A 24,808-nucleotide genomic window follows, 5' to 3' on the forward strand; every position below is an offset into this window, starting at 1 on the left:
ACTCATACTACATCTTTCTTTTTAGTACCGACCCTTGGCTTCATCCCAGCATTGGCAAAGTGATTCGTTGAGACTTTTGTAACCTACACTTGTCTTTGACTCTCCTCACTACTAACCATGGCATAGGCTTGGGATAAAGTCACTTTGTCTTTTGCTATAAATATTCTATCAGACAATATCATACTCGAGATTGAGTCCAGTGAGAAACTCGAAGACCCGATTTCTCTCCACTAACATCTTATGAGTCTTGGCATCTTTAGTACATTCCCACACAATAGTCTCCATCAAGTAAATTGGTTGCGAAAGAGATTTCAGCACAGAGAAGTAAACAACCAAAGGTTTCACCCCTATCTTAAATTATTCACATCATTCTTTAGTTTGTATGACCATTGACATTCAACTTCTGGATATAGGTCTTTGTAACACAGTTCTACGCCTCTTTTGCAGTCTCCATCCACAAGTAATGGTAACTGGAATATGAGGTTGCATGGAATTCACTAATCAACCTATTACAGTGTAGTTCTTTTGCATCCACCTCTCATAGGTAGTAGGGTCATCCTTCGTAGGTTTTTTCTTGGTTCCAGTGATGTATCCTCATTTCCCTCTTCTACATACATGGATCTTTATAGATTGAGACCATGCCAAACAATTGGTTTCATCCAGCTTCACTGAGGTTACTGCCCCCAACAGTCTCCACAGACCCTCCTTAACCAGGTCTAAGATCTGTGGAGTGTTTCATCTCACCTCTAATTTGCTCCATTGGCCAAATGAAGACAAACAGAAATCAAAATAGGATGTTACTAGTCAAGACATACTGCCTCAAGGCCCAAACTGCTCTTCAAACATCCGAATTAGGGATTTCACCAGACTCGACAAAATGGAAGAAAGGGAGAAAAGTCTAGCCGCTCCTACTAGAGGCACCAGAAATCTTTCCAACTCGGGTCGATCTCAAAGACAATCAAAGCGCTTCTATTCTAGTCCCAAGTACTTGCTAGGGTTTTCGGGAAGCTCTCCAAGAACATTCCTTGGGCCCCAAATAAGCATTGCAATCTTCTCCAAATACCTCCTCTAACTGGGATGAATACATGCTATTTAATTAACCAATCAATTCTCCATACAACCTGTGTATGGGATTAAAGAGAAGAAAAAAGAGTGTAGGTCTGCTACTTTGATACCAAGTTGTAGATCCCACCTGCAATAAAAATAGAAAAAATTGGAAAAGAAGAAAAAGATCGCAGAAGTTGGAAGAGATAGAAGTAATGGAGGAAGAAGATGGAAGAAAAAGGAAGAAGGAAGAGAGTAGTTCGATCCTTCTCTCCAGCCCCTAAAGATATCTTTTATTCTTTAATAGTAATCTGAGTACAATTACATGAATACCCTCAACAGGGCGGCCAGCACTAAAACAATAACAAAAAAGCAGAAAGCAGGCCCATAACTATGGTCCACTACTGAAAAACGTAAAACATAAACATAACTAAATAAAAAGAAATAAACTAAGGCCCATTCGACCCATCATCTCTACAGCCTGTTGAACCTGTTAGTCTTAGTTATGACTATAACAGTCATTCCATGGCCAATTGTAGTTCTAGAGAAAATTGTAACCAAGGAGTCAGGATTGCTGCCTAACTTAGAGTTCCTATGAGAAGAACTAGCCTCCGGAAGTGGAAGAATAAGAAGAGAATTTGAATGGAAAAAGAGAGAGAGAGATTTGGGTTCAACAGTTCATGACATGAGTTTTTGCCAGCACTTTATAATGTTACATCTGAATTACATTCACAGATCTATTCCTTTCCTGCCATAACCTGTTGCTGATGTGGCTTTGTTGGTATGGCTTGCTGGGAAGGCCATTCCTCATGTGGGGGTACTTGGTGATGGGGTTATTCCTGAGCTTAATTGTCTCTATTGGTGGCCTAACAGGTCCCCACGTGTTCAAATCAACCTCATCCACAAGGTTTAGATGTTGAAACTGCTGTTGGTGCTTATCATAAGGCTTCCATGTTGCACCATCAGTACCAAGGTGTGTCCAAAACTCCAAATAACCAAAGTTTCAGGTATGACATGCTGACCTTTCTGTAGAGAAGATGGGCCGAATGGCCTATAGGCTGTTTATCCTTCTTTATTTTTTATGTTATTTGCTGTAATGGGCCTTAATCTGGGCTTTATTCTTTCTTGTGTTATGTTTTTTAATTTTTTGCCCAACTAGGGGCCTCTCTGTAAATTATTAAAGTTTAACTTAATGAAATAGAATTAGGGGTGTAAGAGAGAAGGTTATGTTTGAAAATCTCTCTCTGAACCCTAGTTGCTGCCACCTTCTTCTTCTTCTTCTCTCTTCTTGAAACCTGGTTTCTGCTACTTTCTTTTGATTTTCTGCAACTTTTTAAATAGTCCTTTCTTTTCAAAAGGCTGTTTTTCTTCTTGGTATCAGAGTAGGCTCGACTTTTCTCTCTTTTCACCTCTTTTTCCCCATACATAGTGTGTATGGAGAACTGAATCGTATGAATAGTTAATTTCAGCCCAGTTGTTGGTGGTTTCTGGAGAGAAGGGGACTGGTTTTGTTGTCCTCCTGACAGATTCAAGTGTGTTGGCCGAAACCCTAATTTTTTGGAGAAATCTGATTGCGGGCCCCACAGGGAGTTTGATCTGGGTGCTCAGTGATTGAAGGTCTTCTCATCCTTCATCTTGAAGATCGAATCAAGTGGATTGGTGTTCTGTGAAGTCTACAAGGAGTGGTTGAGATTTCTCTGTTTCTCCCGGCTTCAGTGTGTGACGCAGGTAGTTGGTACGTTTGCATAGAGGTTCGCTCACAATACAGTTTTTGTTCTGTCTTCATTTGTATTCAAAGTTGTTAGAAGTTATTTTTGAAGTATTTAAGAAGATGAACCCTTCAGAAGTTGATAACAAACATGTTGAATCCGGACAAGTTCCGGGAGCCTCTGTAGACTCTCTACTGTCTGTGACCACCGTCAAGCTGGATGAAACTAATTATCTGGCTTGGTCACAATCAGTAAAAATTCATATCTGTAGTAGAGGCAAATAGGGTTTTATCTCTGGGAGCAAGAAGGCTCCTTCTGAAGATGATCCATCATATGAAAAATGGATGCAAGAAAATTATACTGTTATTGGATGGCTTGTAAACTCAATGCAACCGCAGATTAGTCAGCGCTATTTGTGGATGAATTTAGCAAAGGAAATTTGGGATAGTGTTGCTGAAACCTATTCCCATAAATTAAATGTGGCCAGGGTTTACAAGTTGAGAAGTGATGTGAAGAATTTGAGACAGGGGGAGAAACCATTAACTGTGTATTTCTCAATACTGAAGTCTTTATGGCAAGAAATTGATTTGATAGAAGCTGTAGCCTGGGACACCACTAATGATGCTGAGACCTACAGGAAACTTGTTGAGAGAAACAAGGTGTTTGAGTTTTTGACAGGGTTGAATCCAAAGCAAAATATTTTATCCAAGGGTAGTGTTTCACTGTCTCAAGCCTATGCCTTGGTAAGTAGTGAAGAAAGTAGGAGACTTGTCCAGGTCCAAGGGGCTGGTCTAAATGATCACTTTGCTAATATGGAAGTGAAACCCAAGGGAGTTGCAGGGACTCCAAGTAGCTCAGGGAAGAAAGAAATTATTTGTGAGTATTGTAAGAAGCCAAAACACACTAAAGACAAGTGTTGGAAATTGCACCCTGAGCTTCTTCCTCTTCGATTCCAAAAGAAGTCTAATAATATGAAGGCAGAGAGTGCCAATATTGCTATTGGTCCAGATAATGACAGATACCAAACTGAAGAGATGACTACTAGTGAGCAGTTACCAACTATGAAGGCATAATATGAGAAGTTTGGGAGGACAATCAGTCACCTAGAGGGTGTGGCCTCTTCTTCCAACCCTCCAGGAAATTCAACATCTTCTGCATTTGCTCATTTAGGTATATGGGCTTTTGCCAATCATGCAACCATTTCAGGTAATCGTAGGATCCCTTGGATTATTGATTTTGGTGCTTCTTATCATATGACCAACCTTTCCACTTTGTTTGTTTCTTATGGTTTACTTCTTGGTCGTGACAAAATCACCCTAGCCGATGGCTCTCTTGCCCCTATCTCCGGCAAGGGAACCATCAAAGCTACGGATTCCTTAGTACTTTCTTCTACTCTTCATGTACCCAAGCTAAATACAAATTTGTTATCTGTAAGTAGCTTAACTAAGTCATTGAATTGTTGTGTAACCTTCTTTCCTTCCTATTGTGTTTTTCAGGATCTGGAGTCTCAGAAAGTGATTGGGAGTTTCTATGAGGCGAATGGAATATATCTACTAGACACTCCTGGACAGAGCCATGAACAACCTGGAAAATTTGCTTTTGGGTCTACATCTACAGAGTCCATATTTCGAGTCATGTTATGTCATTTTCGTTTGGGTCATCTTTCTTTTTCTGCATCGAGTCATTTATTCCCAGAACTGTTTAAGGGAATTAGTCTGTCCAGTCTTCATTGTGAGTCGTGTGTATTGTCAAAACATTGTAGAAGCAGTTATCCTTTGAGTAATAAAAGATCTTCTTCTCCTTTTCATATTGTGCACTTTGATGTATGGGGGCCTTACCACTTACCTTCTATGGGTGACTACAAGTATTTTATCTTGTTCATTGATGACTTTTCTCGGTTCACTTGGATATTTTTGATGAAGTCCCGTGATGAAGTTTCCAGATTTGAGGCAATTCCATGAATTTGTCCTAACCTAGTTTGATACTAGAATTAAAATTTTCAGATCCGACAATGCAAAAGAATATTTTGAGAAAAATCTGACCTGTTATCTCACTGATTTGGGGGTTATTCACCAAAGCTCCTGTGTTAGTACCCTAGAACATAATGGAGTTGCTGAAAGAAAAAATCGACATATTGTTGAAGTTGCAAGAAGTATTCTATTTGCCTTACATGTCCCTACAAAATTTTGGGGTGATGTTGTTCTCACTGCAACCTACCTAATCAACTGTATGCCATCCAATGTTTTGGGTTTTAAGTCTCCCTTCAGTCTTCTTCATCCGGGCAAGGATCTTTTTCCTATTCCTATGTCTTTGGCTGCACTTGTTATGTATATATCCCAAGTGTCCAGAGACATAAATTTAAACCAAAAGCCCACAAGTGTATCTTCCTTGGTTATTCCCCCACACAAAAGGGTTACTGTTGTTTTGATCCGAAGAATGGCACTCGGTATGTCTCAATGGATGTCACCTTTGATGTGCTCTCTTCCTTTTATGATTCTTCTCAGGAGAGGCATTGTCCAAAGGGGGAGAATTTGTCACAGTTCTTTGCTTTTCCCCTTCTTGTCCCAGTTCAGTCTTCTGTTGAGACTCTTCCTCCTTCAAATGAGTCAAGGGAGGATCAGTCATTTCATTCTCATTCCAGTGTTCCTATCTCTCCTCCTTTACCTCCTCGTCCTCTTTTTAATCCCAGGTTGTACCAATGGCAGAGAACCAAAAATGAGCAGATTGTTTCCCTTACAACACATGAGCCTCCTGCACTTCCAATCACAGAAGAGACAACAGGTATTGATACAACCCCTTTGGAGTCATCATTCCCAGACCTTGATATCCCTATTGCTATTAGGAAAGGAAAAAGGAAGTGTACTGCACATTGCATTTCCAAACACCTTTCTTATAGTTTGCTCTCTCCTTCATATTTTGCCTACCTTTCTTTTGTTGCTTCTAACCCAATTCCCAGGTTTGTGTCAAAAGCTCTTACTATTCCAGAATGGAGGGATGCTATGAGAACAGAAATTGATGCTCTGCACAAGGATGACACTTGGGAAGTGATTGATTTGCTTGAAGGGAAGGATCCAGTAGGCTGTAAGTGGGTCTTTACTATCAAATATCTTGCTGATGGCACCATTGAAAGGTACAAGGCTAGGCTGGTTGCAAAAGGTTATACACAGATATATGGGATTGATTATCTGGAGACCTTTGCTCATATTGCCAAGATGACTTCTGTGAGAGTTTTGCTATCTCTTGCTGCACACTCAGACTGGCCACTTTATCAACTGGATGTAAAGAATGCACTTTTGAATGGAGAGTTACATGAGGAGGTCTATATGTCTTCCTCCAGGGATGTATGAAACAGATATGAAAGGGAAGGTCTCTAGGCTGAAGAAATCTCTTTATGGACTTAAACAGTTCCCTAGAGTATGGTTTTAAAGGTTTAGGGCTGCCCTTGTTAGCTTTGGCTATGTACAAACATAGTCTGATTATACCCTCTTTATGAAGAGGAGAGGATCCTTGGCCGTTTACTTGATTGTATATGTTGATGATATTGTTGTGACTGGTGTGAGATCAAAGATCTGGGGGAATTGAGATACTTTCTTGGCATATATGTTGCTAGATCCAAGGATGGGATACTTATCTCTCAGAGAAAGTATGTACTTGATTTGCTCTTTGAAACAGGGAAGATGGGTGTTAAACCAATTGCTACTCCTATTGATATGAGTCATAAACTCTCTGCTTTAGATGGATTATTGTTGAAAGATAAGGGAGCCTTGCATAGACTACTTGGAAAACTTCTCTATCTATGCATGACTCGCCAGACATTGCATATGCTGTTAGTTGCATTAGTCAGTTCATGCATGCTCCCAGGGATACTCACATGGTAGCAGCAGAGCGGATTCTGTGTTATTTGAAGGGTTTCCCTGGAAAGGGAATTCTATTTGCTAAGCATGGCCATATGAAACTTGAAGCCTACGCAGATGCTGATTGGGCCGGAAACATTCATGACAGAAGATCTACCTCTGGGTACTGTAGCTTGGTGGCAGGTAATATTGTTTCTTGGAGAAGCAAGAAACAATCAGTTGTTGCCCGATCTTCAGCCGAAGCTGAATACAAAGCCATGGCTCATGGAGTTTCTGAACCACTGTGGCTTAGATCCTTGATGGAGGAACTGGGTATTGAGCATGATAAGCCAATGATGTTATATTATGATAATCAGGCTGCCATCAACATTGCTCATAATCCAGTGCAACATGACAAAACTAAACATATTGAAGTTGACAGGCACTTCATTCGAGAAAGAGTGGCTTCTGGAGAAGTGTGTCTACCTTTCATCACTTCTAAAGGACAGTTAGCTGATTTCCTCACCAAGGGCATTCCCAAGGCTAAACTTCAGCATGATACTGGCAATCTTGGCATGATTGACATCTATGCTCATCTTGAGGGGGAGTGTAGAGAAGATGGGCCAAATGGCCCATAGGCTGTTTATCCTTCTTTATTTTTTATTTTTTATGTTATTTATTGTAATGGGCCTTAATCTGGGCTTTATTCTTTCTTGAGTAGTTCAATCACCGTTTTCCTCTCATAAAAAAAACTGAGGTAATGTAGGACTGCTGAGAAGTCTACCTGTGTAAGGTGGGAGTTTGAGGAAAGCAAAATCTCTAACCTGGTATACAACCTGTTGATGCTTGGCATCATAGGCCTTCTTTTGAGTTGTTGGGCCCGTAGGAGATTAGCCTTAACTTCTTGAAGTATAGCATCTCATTGTAAGAGGTGATCCTCTAATGTAGCCACAGTGGTGGACCCCTTCTCATAGGGAACAATGGGAGGTGGATCCCTACCATACAAGGTTCTAAAGGGTGACATTCCAGCTGGGATATGGTAGGTGGTATTGTACCACAATTCAGCCCAACACCATTTCATCCATTGCTTGGGTCGATCATTAGAGAAGCAACATAGGTAGGTCTCCAAACAATGGTTGACTACTTCGGTTTGTCCATTTGTTTGGGGATGATAACTAGTTTATTTCATCAGCCAAACCCCTTGAAGGCAGAAGAATTCTTCCTAGAAGCGTCTCAAGAACACTGGGTATCTGTCTGATATAATAGACCTTGGGTTATCGTGAATTAAAGCAACCTCTTTGTCAAAGACTTTAGCCATCAATATTGCGCTATATGGATGCAGAAGGCCTATGAAATGGCTTTATTTGGTGAACTGATCAACTATGACCATAATAACTGATTTTCCTACCAATACTGTCAAATCGAAGACAAAATCCGTGGATATATCTTCCCACACCTGAGTGGGGGTGGGCAATGGTTCTAAAAGACCAGAAGGGGAGGGGGCGAGTTTTGACTTTTGTTGTTGACAGACACTGCATGCTACAACATATGCCTAACTTGCGATGCTAGCCATTTGTATGTTTGCAGGACTCCTGAGTATTCCCATCTGGAGAGGCGTGAAAAAGTTCAAAAAACTGTTGTACGTGTACCTAATTACTAGGAATCACTATGTGACCCTGAGTATTCCCACCTGGGCCCATTTGTTTTTAACGGCCTTCATCTCTTTATTCAATTCATTTCACTTCAGAGTCTGTCGATGAGAGGGAAAATGGGTCTAGATACTTGCATGGGCTTGCACTCAGGCTGCCTGGACAAGGTATCAATAGAACAACTAGTGGCCCCAGCTTGATATTCAATTTGGTAATCACCTAGCAATTTGGATTTTCATTTTTGCTGTTGAGTAGATAACACCTATTGTTCCATGAAGAGCTTCAATTTGATAATCACTACCATCAATTCCTTCATGCACAGACCTTGACGTGGCTTGGGATGACAATGCCTTCACTATGGGCCTTCCCTCTGGCATTAACAACGCCCCCATTTATTTGAGGCATCAGACTCACTCAAAGTCTCCTTACAGATATCAGGTAACACTAAAGTTAAAGATTCAGAAGGTCAAAAGTTTGCTGGGCTTCCAGCTTCCCTGGACCATACAAAAGAATTTTTCTTGAGGAGCCTTGTTAGTGGAGCTGGTATTAGGTTGTAGTTCTGAATGAACCAGCGGTTGTAACCTGTGAGACCAAGGAACCCTCTGAGGTCCTTAACCATGGTCAGGTAGGGTCACTTAGTCATGCAAAAAGAAAAAGAAATTGTGTCACTAGAAAGTTTTAAATTGGTAGGAGAGGAGTTCTTGTTTTCAATGGACATATGGTCTATTGAAAATTTTAACTTATTGATTTTAAAAATGTTATACTAGAAATGTTTTGCTTTAAGTTTATTGTTGATATATACATACATATAAAATATTTATATTTATAGATGTGAACAGATTTTGGGTTTCGGTTGGATTGGGGTGCTCAATGTCTCAACCCTAACCTGACCCTAAATTAAGTTAGTTTCATATTTTTCAACCCTAACTCGAATTCAAATTTCAACCAGAACCAACACAACTTTTTTGAGTTGGGTTTGGGATAACATGATCCTAGTTGCACCTCTACTATAACTTGAAGTTACTGCTGTTAGCAAAACTGTTTTAGGATGGAAAATAACCCAGAAATAAAAGAAGAAGAGAGAAGAGGGAAGAAGAGGGAAGAAGAAATGCCTTGATGCCTATAACAGTACAAGAAAACATGAAGAAAGCAAAAAAAAACAACAAGATAACTGAATATATGGGACCACAAGTAAACATTATCAGGTCTGGCCCACTATATCGCTATACTCCCCCTGAAGTTGGGAATAGATGTTGATCATTCCCAACTTGTGCAAATTTGATTCCAATTTGACTTTGGTGAAGAGATCGGGAAGCTGCATATTAGAGGCAACATATGGCAAGCAGACATCTTGAGAAGCAACTTTCTCTCGGATGAAGTGGCAGTCAACCTCAATATGTTTAGTTCTGTCATGCTGGATTGGGTTGTGAGCAATATCAATGGCAGCTTGATTTCCTCAAGAAGAAATCTCAGCCATAACACTGCAGCCACAACATGAGTGATGGACCTATACTCTGCCTCAACACTTGAACGAGCAACAACATATTATTTTCTGCTACGCCAACACATTGACCCAATCAACATCAATATACACCTCAATTTTCATATGATCATTGTTCTTAAAGAGTATGCCATGACATGGACATCTTTTCAAGCAAGGATTCTTTCCACAACCAATAGATGAGTGGTTCTAGTAGAATGCATGTATTAGTTGACAACACTAATAGTACAAGAGATGTCAGGACGGGTAAGACATAGATAAAGGAGCTTTCCTACCAGCCGATGATTCAATTCAATGGGTGTGTCTACTGGTTTAACTCCTAGTTTCCTACTATCCTCAAGGAGATCAATGACATATTTCCACAACCAATAGATGAGTGGTTCTAGTAGAATGCATGTATTAGCTGACAACACTAACAGTATAAGAGATGTCAGGATGGGCAAGACATAGATAAAGGAGCTTTCCTACCAGCCGTTGATTCAATTCAATGGGTGTGTCTACTGGTTTAACTCCTAGTCTCCTAGTATCCTCAAGGAGATCAATGACATATTTCCTTTGTAAAATGAAGATATCATGTCTAGATTGGGCCACTTCAATTCCCAAGATATATCGTAGGTCACCAAGGTCTTTCAATTCAAATTCCTTATTAAACAATTGTTTGAGAGAATCAATCTCACCAGCATTACTATCGGTCACAACAATGTCATCAACATACACTGCAAAAAGGGTAAGGGAAGCATCACTTCTCTTAATGAAGAGAGTATGGCTGGAGTGGTCCTATACATAACCAAATCAGGCTCTTAGAGTGAGCCAATCTAAATCTGTCAAATCAAGCTCTTGGAGATTGTTTTAAACCATATAAAGCCTTTTGCAATTTGCAAACTTTCTTCCCTACAGCTTCATCATAGAAACTAGGAGGTAACTCCATATAGATCTCCTCCTGCAAATCACCATTAAGGAAAGCATTCATGACATCCAGTTGGAACAGAGGCCATGAAAAATTTGCTACAAGGGATAATAGAACCCTAATGCAATTCATCTTGGGTACAAGTGCAAAGGTTTCTAGGTAGTCAATGCCACAAGTCTAAGTATACCCGTTTGCAACTAGTCGGGTTTTATACCTATCAACTGAACCATTTGCGTTATGCTTCACAGTGAATACCCATCTACACCCAATTGGTTTATTCCCTTCTAGCTTGTCTATTAGCTCCCAAGTCTTATTCCTAATGAGGGCATTTATCTCTTCCTCCACTGCATTGTTCTACTAGGTACCACAAGAACTTCTTGGACAGATCTAGGAATAGATACAACAGAGGTAGTTGCCAAGTAGGACCTATAGGATGGTGAAAGATAACCATAGGTGATAAACTGAGATAGTGAGATATGCAATGGGCAGTAAATGAAGTGCACCAACACTTCCCTTTGCAGACTGCAATGGGATGATCAAGATCATTTGGAGGAGGTAAGGAATCAAAAGTTTGAGTGATGTATCAACAGGCAAGGTGGAAGTACTTGAATCTGGAACTGCAAAAGTCTTAGGAACTTGCCTGGACTACTTATGAGCACCAAAATCAACTTGCCTCCACCTTTTGTGAAAGACCCTCAACTCCTTACACCTCTGACAAGCACCCTCATTACACAACTCTCCTTCAAGAATAGGAATATGCAGAGAAACTTAAAGACTAGGAACATCCCTCTCACTACTCTCCCCCGATAAGAAACACCTGGGTAATAAGGTACATTCTCAAAGAAAGTAACTTCCATGGACACAAATTGAGCCAAAACGAGGATCATAGCAGCAATATCCCTTTTGATTTTATGCATAACCAAGGAATATACATTTAGGAATATACATTTATTAGCCTTAGGATCAAACTTAGAACAGTGAGGTCCCAAATTTTGAACAAAACAAGCACACCCAAAAAGTTTAAGAGGGATGGTATACAAATCTTTCTTAGGATGCAATAATGTAAAAGGAGCTTTCATATCCAAAACACGGGAAGGGACTCAGTTGATGAGATACACAGCAGTATGAATACCATCCCGCCAAAAAGCGAATGGGAACATTAGAATTCAGCATAAAGCTTTTTGCAACTTCTAGGATATGTCTATTTTTTCTCTTAGCCACCCCATTTTGTTGAGGTGTATGAGGACATGTACTCTGGTGAACAACCCCATACTCAAGAAAATATGAGTTTAGGTGTTTAGTGAAGTACTCTTTGGCATTACCGGATCTGAAAATTTTTATTCTAACTTCGAATTGAGCGAGAACCATTTGATGAAAAGCACAAGTTAAAGTGAGAGTCTCATCTCAAGAATGCATAAGATAAACCCATGAGAAATGGAAATAATCATCAACAAACAATAAGAAATACTTATATCCCCCCATAGCAAGAATATGATATGGCCCCCACACATTAGTGTGCACAGTTTCAAAAGGAACATTACTTCTTTTATGACTTAAAAAACAGAGTGATCTACAATGTTTTGCAAGCTCACAACTCTCACATTGCATAATAGACATTTGAATTGGCTTAAATAATGCAGGAAGGATGCTTTTCAAAAACCAAAAAGACAAATGATCCAAATGATTTTACCAAAGAATAACCTGACTCACAAACTTAGAAACAAAAGACTTCGCAACTCTTTTTATCACTTCGAAGTGGGTGTTCATGTAGGTAGATTCCATTCATCTCATGGACAGTCATATGGTCTAATGCAACTCTGATATTTCCTTTTCTAGAAATAGGAACAAGAGAGCCATCAGTTATAGATACTTTATCTTTGCTTGAAGACAAATTATATGAAGTGAATAATGAAGACAAGCTAGTCATATGGTCTAATGCAATGGAGGCTATAATTCAAGTAGCATGAAAAACAGTGGCTCTTGTACTTGAGTGGGCAAGAGCTAAAGTAGAGGAAGGAGGAGCAGTGGTGGTAGTGGTAGGCCGGGATGATCCTATAAATCTAGCTTCATTCTCCAACTGTGTCAAAACTGCCCTGATTGCATCTAAGGCCTCCAAATAAGTAGATCGAGGTTTAAGAAGGGAAGAACCATTTGATGTAATAACTGCATTTGCATTTTCCTTCTTATTCATGAATCTTTCTAGTATAAGGTTGGTGAAGCTTCCAACAAGTGTCTTTTGTGTGCCTATTGCCTAGGTTTCTTGCAGTACTCACAAAACACCCCCTTTTTTCCTTCATTCTTCATCTCTTTCTCCCAGTCACCACCATGCTTCTGTCTTGCAGCTGCTAATGTTGCCTCCCTTTGATAATTTTGCAACATAACCTTCCTCCTACTTTCTTCACTATGCAAAAGGGAGTAGGCTTGGGTCAAGGTAACAGTTTCCCTAGTGAGAAGTTGCTGTCTAACAATGTCAAAATCAGAATTCAAACCCTCAAGAAACTCAAAAACTCTGTTTCTTTCAACCAACTTGTTCTAAGTTGCTGCTTCCTATTGCTTTCCTACTCAATTGTTCAAGGTGATCTATCTCATGCCATAATGATTTCAGAGTAGAGAAATAAACCAATACAGGTTTCTCCCCCTGCTTCAGATTGTTCAAGTCACTTTTCAACTCATAATCCCTAGCCACGTCAAGTCGCTGTAAGTCTCTTTCATATTTTCCCAAATATCCTTGGTTGTCTTTGCCCAAAGGTAATTTTTGCTAATATGGGGCTGCATTGAGTAGTACATCCATGTCATCACAAGATAATTCTCTTGAACCCATTTTGCATAAGTAGTGTCTTCCTTGGCTGGTTTCTTAGTGTCTCCAGTTATAATCTAACTTCCCCTTCCTCCAATGGCCATCGTGGTAGATTGAGCCCAATGCAAGTAGTTTGAACCATCAAATTTGATTGTGGTGATCTGAAAAGGGTTGTTATCACTTATAAGTCATACTAACAGCGCCTCTAGCACCTTCTCCAGCAGATTTCTATTCACTCCCAAATAACTCCATGCTGGACTCAACACAGAGAAGAAAAAGAACATAGTCGGCTCCTCTTTTGAATACAAAAAATCCCCCAAAACTGAGAATAGGGACAACAATCCAATAGATTTATTGTTTTAAGAGAAAAACCCTAGTAACAGTCTTGGAGAAAGATGAAAAAGAGCAGCTGCTCCTCACAGAACCCTATCTCCTGTTACAAGTCTTCAGGAAAGTTGAATAACCACCCAGAAATTGTCTGGGTGGCACCTTCAATCTGAGATTTAAGCCCTAAACTCACTTGAACTTAAGTTCTCTGATTCTTCCTAACTGCTGGGCAATCTCCAAGAACAGAATTGTCTTAGGCAAGCTTTGAACTCCACCAATCTCCAAGAATCAGGCCACAAAGAGAGATAAATTTCCAGTCCTAAGAAAATCTCATGCAGCCGGCTAGGAAGAACTTACATGAGATTCACGAATGACGAGCAGAGCTAAGCCTGCTCTGATACCAACTTGAAGTTACTGCTGTTAGCAGAACTGTTTTAGGATGAAAAATAACCCACAAATAAAAGAAGACGAAAAAGAGAAAAGAATAGAAGAGATATGGGGGCAGAATGTTATGTTGCTGCCATCCTAAGCAGTATTTTTTTTTGTGTTTAACATAACATAAAGTGAAAAGACAGAAATTCCCTGCTGCCTATAACAGTACAAGAAAACGAAAAGAAAGCAAAAATAAGCAACAAGATAACTGAATATATAGGACCACAAGTAAACATATCAGGTCTGATCCACTGTATCACTACACTATATTACCATTATAGCATACTTTTCTCTTACTTACATGTGTGCAATTACAATCTTACATTCAACAACTTGGATGGTTTGTCTTGTGCAGTTAGGTCATGGTGATTTCTCTGCTGCAAATACAAAAGTTCTGCGAATGGTAAACACCTTGGCAGTTGATAATGAGGCAAAGCATACTATAGAGGCATTACGAACTGAATTGCAGAAAACTAAAGAGAAATTGCAAGCTGTTGAAGAATTGAAAGGCCAGTCAGGTATGCACGAACCCTTCTTGTCTAATAGCAAAGAATTATGACACGTATTCTCCTTTTTGGCCATGCTTTGATGAATCTTATGGCACTTTTATCTGTTTATTGTTGTGAGCTTTCATTTATTTTCTTTTTGGAAATTCTTTTGAGTGAATGTTATTTACTTGAATATCTTGGGTTGCAAGTTGCAACTTGGGCCAGGCTAGCCTGAACCTAACTTGAAAATATCAGGCTGGGTTGAAGGTTGGTTTTGGTTTGGATTGAAAATTATGAACCTGACTTAATTCAGGTTAGTTTAGGGTTGATAATTAGTTTGCTAAAAATGTTGCATTGAATGCAGCTTTTCTTTAGAGGACCAAGCATATAGAAGTAGGCTTCCACTTTGTTAGAGAAAATGTACTTGGTGTTAAACCTGCCTGTTCTGTGAATTCTATGGATTAGTTGACTGATTTTTATACTCAAGGATTAAGTTGGGAAAGAGTAAACTATATTGATTGATTAATGAAAGTTATCTCTTTTGGACAAGTTGGGGTATATGGAGTATGCCCCCCAACTAGGGGAATTTATGTCATTTTATCTGTAATTGTGTTTAAATTGTGCTTTAATTTCTAATCCCCACAATTATCATGGATTGAAGTATCATTGTAATTTATGATTAGAATCCTACAAAGTTCAGCCTTTTTAACTCACCATTGAGGCCAGTTGGACAGTTTGACCTGTGACCCACTCATGATTCCAATGTGCTAACTTATAGATTGGAAATACTTTGAAAACAGTTGTCTTAGTTAGTGATCAATTGATTTGGGTGGTTGAAACATTGGTCTGCATGACCCTCTTAGGGTCTTACATGTAATAGTAAATATTTTACCTTATGATATTTGATTCCTTTTGGGATGGGGGTCGATCATATGTTACTCCACTTATATTGAAGTCTTTCTTTTCTTCTTCCTCTTTTGTAAATTAAACAAATTAATAATTTTTGCAGCAGTAAATAAAAGTGCAGATTTTATTAGTTCAAACTAAAAAAATTATTAGTTTTGTTCTTTCAACTACATGTAGCAAAAATGTAGAGAAGCTTGAATTCTTCTGTAGATATGAGACTAACTTAAATAAGGAGCTACTATAAAGACTTTATGATGTGGGTCCCATTTTTTTATCAAATAGGTTGTTGTTTGCAAATTAAACTTGATTTAATTTTTTTAAAATATATAAGAAACCAAAATCAAATTTATCATATAAGGATAAGTTGTGAATCTCAAATGATATAATAAATGGTGTGTGCCCATTCTTCTAGATAAAATATGGTCTCTTAAGTCAAATAAAAATCTATCAAAATACCAAATAAAAAACCTAACCTAAAATTTTAATATAAATGATTTAAAAAATTGAAATAGCTTAGATTAGTGGCTTTATACTTAGTACAAGGGGTCATTCCTAGTTGTAATATTGTTTTTGTTTATTGCAAACTTGTCAAATAATTAAAAATAGCTATGCTAAATATCAAAATCATAGTTTTCGGAGTGAAGGTAAGGTTAGGCAACAATGGGCACCTTGTCACCTAGTTGTCTAGGTAGGCACCTAGGTGTCTCCTAGGTTTTTTTTTCTTATGTTTTGTAAATAAAAACCTTGAATTCTAGGGTAATTCTCTAGGTTCTATGGTAACCAGTAACCATCTTTCATTAGTAATTATCAATAATCTTCATCAAAAATATAAATTTCATATTATGACATAGAATCAAGTCATCAACATATATTCAGGCTAAGCACCTGAATCACCCCAAAGTGGTGACTTGTGTCCCTTTTTCTATCCCCCAAGTGTTTGAATTTAGTTACAATTAAGATCAATCTTAGAAAATGTGGAGAGATTGGGCCAAATGGGCCCTAGCCCAATTCTATCTTATTGATTAGTTCTTCTTGTTATTTGTTCTTAATGGGCCTTAGTTCTCTTTAGGTTTTCTAAGTATGCTGATGTGGCGGACACCTACTTAACGGAAAACTTGTAATTTATGTAATCTTAATAAGATTAATAAAAGATTAGAGAGAAGAAAGTGGAGATTATTGAACTCCTTTTTTCTCCCTTCTTCTCCATTCTCTATTCTTCTTCTCGTTGGCTTCTTCTCAAAATATTCCTTTGCATTATCAGACCAGAATATTTTGATCCGAGTATTAAATTGGGTAAGAATAAGTTATTGAATTTTTTGAAAATTTCATAAGGTAAATCCAGGTGTAATGACAAAAATCATCAATAAAAAGGATGAATACTTGTAACCCCCATAGCAGATAAATGATATGGCCCCCACACATCAAAGTGCACAATATGGAATGGAGAAACTGATCTTTTATTACTCACCGAAAAGGTTTGTCTATAATGCTTTGCAAGTTCATATGACTCACAATGAAGACTCGATAGGGATATTCCCTTAAACGTTTCTGGAAACAAATGACTCAATGCTGAAAAAGAAAAATGATCAGATAGATTCCAAAGCTACTCCAGTAAGTAGTCTAGGATTCAATCAGAGATGTCTAGCAAATATATTCCATTCGCCTCATGGCCACTCCCAATCGTCCTCTGAGTTTTCAGGTCCTGAAAAACACAATGAGTAGGAAAGAAGGTTACACTGCAATTCATTATTTAGTTAAGCTACTAACAGATGAAAGGTCAGTGTTATGTTTGGAAACATGAAGGATAGAAGACAAAACAAGGGAGTCAGAGGCTATAATATCTTTTGCCAGAGATGGGAGCAAGAAACCCATCGGCAAGGGAAATCTTCTCTCTACCAGAGAGGAGCTGGTATGAACAAAAAAAGTTAGATATTTTGGTCATATGATCTGATGCACCGGAATCTATAATCCAAGGAATTCTACGATTACCTAAGACTGTAGCATGATTTGTAGAAGCACAAATGCCTACATGGGAAAATGTAGATGTAGAGGTGTTGCATGAGGAGGAAGCTACAACAGTAGTCTCCAAGTGATTAGCGTCCCATATCTTTCAAATTCTGCCTTCAAGGCTGCTAGCTACTCCACACCAGATTTTTCAACACTTTCTCTATTTCCACCTTTAGATGCTATAGCAACATTTGCATTCTTGGGCTTTCCAGATTGACCACCTTTCTTAAAGTTGTTGTTTCTTGCAATATTCGCATATCACCTCTTTCTTCTCAGTTGGCCCCTTTGTTAAGAGGAGAGATTCCTTAGTGACCCTTCTGATTGTCTATGTTGATGATATTGTGATTATTGGTAATGATACTCGGGAAGTTACTCATCTCAAAAGATTTCTTAACACTGAGTTTGAGATTAAAGACTTGGGTGAACTCAAATATTTCTTGGGAATCAAAGTTGCTAGGTCTAAGGATGGTATCCATAGTTTTCAAGGCGCCAAGGCGAGGTTGGGTGTCAGAGGGGCATCTTGTCACCTAGTCGACTAGGCGGGCACCTAGGCATCGCCTAGTCACCTAGTTCCCTAGGTACCATAGCCATATTTCCTTGATAATTATTCATAATTTTCATAAGAAAAGTATAGAGTTCATGTTAAAGTATAGAAAATCAACATATTCATGAAAAGATAAAAAAGGAGAAGAAAATTCAAAAAATATAGGGGCTGAACCTTTATTTTTGTTATAGGAAAAGAAGAAAAGAAAAATAATGAAAAGAAATTAGTATATAAACACACAAAATGAATATTTTAGTTTAATAGTGCCTATTTTATAATTATAATGTCAAAAAATAAAGAATAAAAAAGTATTTTACAATACATAGTACAAAACTACTTGGTGATTAGGCGAGGCGAGCCTCAAAGGGTGCCTTGTCATTGTCACCTAGGCGTCGCCTTGACAACTATGATGGCATCTTCATTTCTCAACCTAAGTATGTTCTTGATCTTCTTGCAGAGATTGGCAAACTGCGTGCTCGACCAACTTCCACTCCTATAGACCTAAATCATAAGTTGTCAGCTTACAGCTACTGGTGGTGAATTGTTGATTGATCGGGGAGTGTTCTAGAGACTAGTTCAGAAGTTTTATATCTTTGCATGACTAAACCAGATATTTCCTATGCAGTTAGTGTAATTAGTCAGTTCATGCATTCTCTAAAGATACACATTTAGCAGTTGCTAAGAGGGTTCTGTGTAATCTAAAAGGGACTCCAGGGAAAGATATCTTGTTTGCTATGCATGGACACATGAAGTTGGAAGCATACACTGATGCTAACTGTGCTAGATGTTTTGATGATAGGACATCCACTTCAGGTTACTTTGCTATGGTGGCAGGGAACATTGTATCATGGATGAGTAAGAAGTAGTCTGTAGTGGCTAGATCCTCGGCTGAAGCAGAGCACAGGGCAATGGCACATGGAGTTTCAAAACTTTTGTAGTTGAGATTACTTTTAGAAGAATTGGGTATAGATCGGGAGAAGCCAATGATGTTATTATCGTGACAACCAGGCCGCTATCAACATTGCACATAATCCTGTTCAGCATGTTAGAACTAAACACATAGAAGTTGACATACAGTTTATATGGAGAGAGTTGCTTCAGGAGAAGTCTGTCTGCCATTTATTGCTTCTAAAGAATAGTTGGTTGATGTTTCGACAAAAGGTGTTCCTAAAGGAAAGCCGGTTCACTATATAAGCAAATTGGGCATGATTGATATCTATGCTCAGGTTGAGGGGGAGTATAGAGAGACTGGGCCAAGTGGGCCCTAGCCCATTTCTATCTTATTGATTAGTTCCTCTTGTTATTTGTTCTTAATGGGCCTTCAATTCTCTTTATGTTTTCTAAGTATGTTGTCATGCTAATAAGGTGGATGCCCACTTAAGGGCAGATTTGTAATTTATGTAATCTTAGTAAGATTAATAAAAGATTAGAGAGGAGAAAGAGGAGATTATCGAACTCCTTTTTTCTCCCTTCTCCCTTCTCTATTCTTCTTTCTTCTTTTCTTCCTCTTCTGCTATGATTTGAAATATTTGTACTATTTTTTATTGGTTTGAATCACATTTGAAAATTAACTTATTCATGAGAAGAAAATTCGGAAAATATAGGGTTGTGAACGTCGGAAATCGGTTCTTCACTTCATGGCCGAGTAGATGGAGTTGCTACCTATGAAAATAAATAGTTGGGAGTGATGGGCCTCTCGGGTCTGTAAAAAAAGCTCAAATTAATAGTGACTCCTTGTTCTTCAGCCAGGACTAGGCCAATCAAGGTAAGTTGAGAGAGAGAGAAAGGGTAGGGATTAGGCACTCCTATCTCTATTCAATGTGAATGTCAGTTTCTGTTTTTTTTTTTTCCTTTTAAACAATGAAAATTTTGGGGTTAGATTGAGAACCTACATTTCTTGACAGCTTGAAGATGGATGATGACTGTAAACCCCATAAAGTTTGAATAAGGCTTGGATGATGATGATATGAATAGACAAGGAAATATGCAAATTAAATACATAAATCATTCTAATTTGTAAAGAAGGTTTTAACCAGGAAACGAAGTAAAAAAAAAAAGAATCCAATTTCTAGAACATGGTATTCATGTTAGAAAGAATCTATGTAATAAAAATGAAAATATGTCAATTGTCTATAAAAAGAACTAAATTGTACTTGCATAAAAATTATAGTAAATATATTTACATATATAGATATGTATGTGTATGTGTTTTGTGCATTGTATTCATACATACATAAAAACTAAAAAATTATATGTATACTGTAGGCTTACACCTGACCTTTTGAACACCCAGCCACCTTGCCTTCACATTTAGCCTTGACCCTCACAAAGCCCTACAAAAGCAATACTTGTACTAATGACAAATATAGATGATAAAAAATAGCATAACTTTCTCAATATTCATCTGTTCTTTGTGAGACAAGTTTTGGTGTTTCTAAAAAAGTATAGGAACTATACCATTGTAGTCATAATCCCCAAAAATCTCAATAGGTCATGGTAGATCAGGAATCCCAGAACTGCAATTTTCACAATGTTGTTGAAAGATCTGGAAAAAAACAAATAACTTCTAATCACTTGAAAACCTGCATTGAAATTCTTCTAAAAGCAATGCCCTATCAAGGGATATAGAATGAAATAATGAGAAAAGATGGATGTTTTCAATCAGAGAACCTTGCTCTGGTACCAAGTTGAGTTGCTTGGTTGGTTTTGGACAAGATATAAAATGAAATAATGAGAAAAGATAGATGAAGAGAGAAACTAGAAGACGAAGTAGAGAAAATAAGAGACGGCATGAAAATCTTCTCTTCTCATGCCTCAGCATTAGTATTAATAGTAATAGAAAATAGAGTGCTTGTGTTTTGACCAATGAACTCCTGATAATGGTAATAAAGTACTTTTGAAATATGTTGTAGTTTCTAGAAAAATGCTTAATGCAAATATTTGGACATGGTTAATTTATTATTTACAAATAGGAAATATTCTTAATTTTATAGTTCTGCATATGATTAGCAGATGCTGGAAAATTAATTGACTCAGATATATCTGAAAAGCTTACACAGCTTAAAGGGCAAATTGCGACACTTGAGAAAAGAGAAGAAAGGTTAGTGGTCAGCAGACTTTTAGAACTGTGGGCATTGCACTTTTAGTATACTGTCTCTTTGTACTGAGGTTCAAATCTGCACTTGAAACAGATACAAAGCTGTTTTTGCGGAGAAAATCTCAGTTTTCCGAAGGGCTTGTTGCTTACTTTTTGGTTACAAGGTATAATCTAAATCTCAATTACTATTACTACTACTACTACCACCGCCACCACCACAATAAGAAGTCTGCTTTATTCATTTTTCCATTTCAATTTGACGATAATAACTCTCAAATCTGTTCACAATCTTTGTTAGATTGTAATGGATGATCAACTGCGCCCTAATGGAATTCCAGTAACACGGTTTACTCTCCAATCTATTTATGCTCTCAGTGATGATGAGAAACTTGAATTTGATTATGAATCAGGAAACACAAACATTTTGGTAAGATGCTCTTGTTGATGCTCTTGTTGCTGAACTCTGGTAGCTCTTGTTGCTGAACTCATGTGCTGACTTTACTTTTCATTTATATAGGCTAGTGATTATGCTTCCCAGCCTGAGATATCTCAACAGGTATGAAGTATTTTTATTTGTGGAAAATGTTGTTATCTCTATGTGCAACCAAACACCAATTTCACTAGATTGTGGTTGGACCAGTCTGGTGAAGTAGGTGAGATCAATCAATAAGAATAACAAATAGAATGAACAAATAAATACTTGAAATGATGATGAATATTAACAGAATCTTGTGGGATTAAAAGTTGAAACAAAAAATAGGATGAAGCAATCTGGGTATCATCCAGGCAGTTGTGCTTTTAAGGCTCGGTCACCATGGCAACCAACATAAGTACTTCCTATGTAATGCAGAATAGGTTATTATGTGAGATTTTATTGGTTGAGTGGTTAACATAATATGGTGAAGTATATGCTGTAAAATTGATGTTTGATGGTGAAATTTGAAGTGCTTATTATCATATATAATTTCCTAACATGAAAATAAAAAGGCTAAATCCAGAAGTTAATAAAAGGTTGGGTTTGGATTGGATCAAGTTGCCCAAGGAATCAACTCTAACCCAATGATAATCTCTTTCAGTTACTGTTCTCTGGCGATGACTTGTCTGAGACTGGCTCTGGCAATTAGTTTAGACCAGATGAGTCCTGAAAAAAGTCAAAATGAGCCAAGAGAAAGCCTCTGGGCCTGCCCTCGTTTAGATGTGAGGGACAATGTTTTGATCAAGGAAGCTATATGCCAAAGAACTTGGCCGGAAGAGCGGAAATCCAATTTTAAGAAGGGTGGGAACATTTTGAATACATCAGTTGGAGCTAAGGGCATACACACTATCCAACAGAACCAATGTTTAAAATGTCGATGGAAATGTCGCTTACCAAAATATAGGACATATGTCGGAAATGTCGAGGGGAAATATTGTAAAAATTAGAGACATTGTTGAAATATTAATAAATATGTGAAAATATGCAATGATATTTTGTAAAATAAGCATTAATACATATTTCTAGACGATTATCTTATTCCCAACCATTATATAAATCTAAGAAACTAAGATCAATAACAAATTAGTAAATGACGATTTACTAATTTATTATGCATTTTGATCTTTTTACAAGGTTATCTTATATTTTCTTTTCTTATTTTTAATTCTGATTTATTATAAGTTCTAATATATTTATTTCACACTAGAAAATAGAAATACATTTATTCTGATTTTTATAATACATTATGTTTTATTATAAATTTAATAAACTGATTCTCCTTTTTGAAGTATTAAGATTATGATAAATTCTGGTTTCTTATAAAACTTAATGAATTTATTATGATTTTTAAAACTAAACTTATAATAAATTATGATTTAGTATAAATTTAATAAATTCATTCTGATTTTTAATAAATATTTTAAAAAAATACTAACTAGTTAATATTTTATTACTTGAAAAAATATTTTATGTTTTATATTATAAAGTAATTAATTTATTCTTTTGTTTTTATATTTTGTTAATTCTTTTTTATAACTATTTTATTTGAAATATTAAATAGAAATTATTAATGGAATAATTTATATTAATATACTGTATTATAATAATATAATATACTATATTATTAATGTACATTAGTCGACATAATAGGAAAAACTGTTTTTTTTTTTTGTTATTTGGACCAATTTGGTTGACATTTCCGAAATATAGGAAATGTCGACCGAAATAATGTAATTTTTATATTACCATCCATTTTCATGTCGGTGAGCCTCAACATTGACATATGTCAGGCAACATTAACGGCATTTCACAACATTTTAAACCATAAACAGAACAAAGCCACCATTAGGGATGGATCAGTCCCTACGGGAATTGATTGACAATTTGTTTGGGACTTGGGCTTTAAACTGTCTCTCTAAATTCCTGGTCTTGTTATTGGACTGTCTTCTTACTTGAGGAGGAAAAATAGATATAAGACCATTTTGGCATTTCTTTTGCAGATAGAGATATTTATACGGAAGATGAATTCCATTCCAGCCTTTACAGCCAACTTAACTATAGAGTCTTTCAACAGGCGGACACTTTCTTGAAGTCTGAGTATTAGCTGGCTGGCCAATGTAAGAGACTCCTTGCAATAATTTCCCTTCTGTCACCACCCTGAATATATGGGAAAGTAATAAATCGAAATGTACATGTTTTCATTGGTCTTGCTTCGTTACCTATGATGGCACCTTTTCTAATGCCTGCTGTTGACTAATGTCTGCAAAGTTTTAGACATTTTAAATTGAAGCCTGAATGTTTGTTATTCTCAGCGTGTAATTATGATAGTTGATGGTAGGACAAGGTATTGGTGTTGATTTAATGAACTTGTCCCACTGGGCACCATAGATAACTTTATAGGGATTTATTGGTGTTAGCATTTATGATATCCAAGGTAGTGTTTGAATTAATTATCAAAAAAAAGGGTAGTGTTTGAACTAGGAAAGCAGAACGGTTGTAGTGTCAAACATTGCTTTCTTTAAACTTGTGCTTTGCTCATTAAATAGCGTGGTAAAAGAGAGGATACATCGTTTCAGTCCAACAGAATCAGCTAAAAAAATGCAAGCCCGCATGTTTTGCAATTTGATGGGCCACAGAATTAAAAGATCTTGAAACACAGTAAAAAATGCACTCGTCCAAACGAGAAGACAGATCTGACATCCGAAACTGTTCCATCAACGGCAGCAAACTTCCAGCGATAGGATTCGAAAATGTTTCTTGCTAGCTGCAATCTTCGATGCGACAATACAATCCTGTTTTCAGCGTCCATGGCTGAAACACAGGTCTTTTTTATTGGTTGCTGGCAACTGGTTACCAGAATGTTCCCTGATAGCACATGCCAAAGTAGCTTAATGAGAAGGGTGATAGTAAATTTGTAAGCCACATCACAATTACATTTAACCCACCCAAGGGGAGGCAGCTTTCGGGCACAAAGCAGCTAGCTACCCAGAAGATGCTTGTTGAGACAGGAGATTGTGGAAACTGCTAAAGAAGTCTCAGTCAGGTTTTTGCTCATCAAATCTGCTGGGTTACTACCAATTGCATTGAGATGC

General features: G+C 37.4%; 1 protein-coding gene across 2 annotated transcripts in view; it reads left to right on the forward strand.

Annotated features, from left to right (window-relative positions):
- Positions 1-24,103, forward strand: part of MAD1 (mitotic checkpoint family protein) — a 105,312-nt gene extending 81,209 nt beyond the window's left edge. The window contains exons 11-16 of one of the 2 annotated variants that reach the window (XM_010254059.3): positions 14,555-14,717; positions 21,157-21,244; positions 21,336-21,405; positions 21,540-21,668; positions 21,759-21,797; positions 23,717-24,103. In XM_010254059.3, coding sequence (XP_010252361.1) covers positions 14,555-14,717; positions 21,157-21,244; positions 21,336-21,405; positions 21,540-21,668; positions 21,759-21,797; positions 23,717-23,806 — 579 coding nt within the window. In that variant the 3' untranslated portion in view covers positions 23,807-24,103. Of the gene's footprint in view, positions 1-14,554; positions 14,718-18,601; positions 18,719-21,156; positions 21,245-21,335; positions 21,406-21,539; positions 21,669-21,758; positions 21,798-23,716 lie in introns of those variants that run through there. The other variant, XM_088887540.1, reaches the window with a different exon arrangement.
- Positions 24,104-24,808: the final 705 nt, after the last annotated feature.

Source organism: Nelumbo nucifera, chromosome 5, assembly GCF_055504915.1.
Source record: "Nelumbo nucifera cultivar China Antique chromosome 5, China Antique-T2T, whole genome shotgun sequence".
NCBI classification, from domain to species: Eukaryota; Viridiplantae; Streptophyta; class Magnoliopsida; order Proteales; family Nelumbonaceae; genus Nelumbo; species Nelumbo nucifera.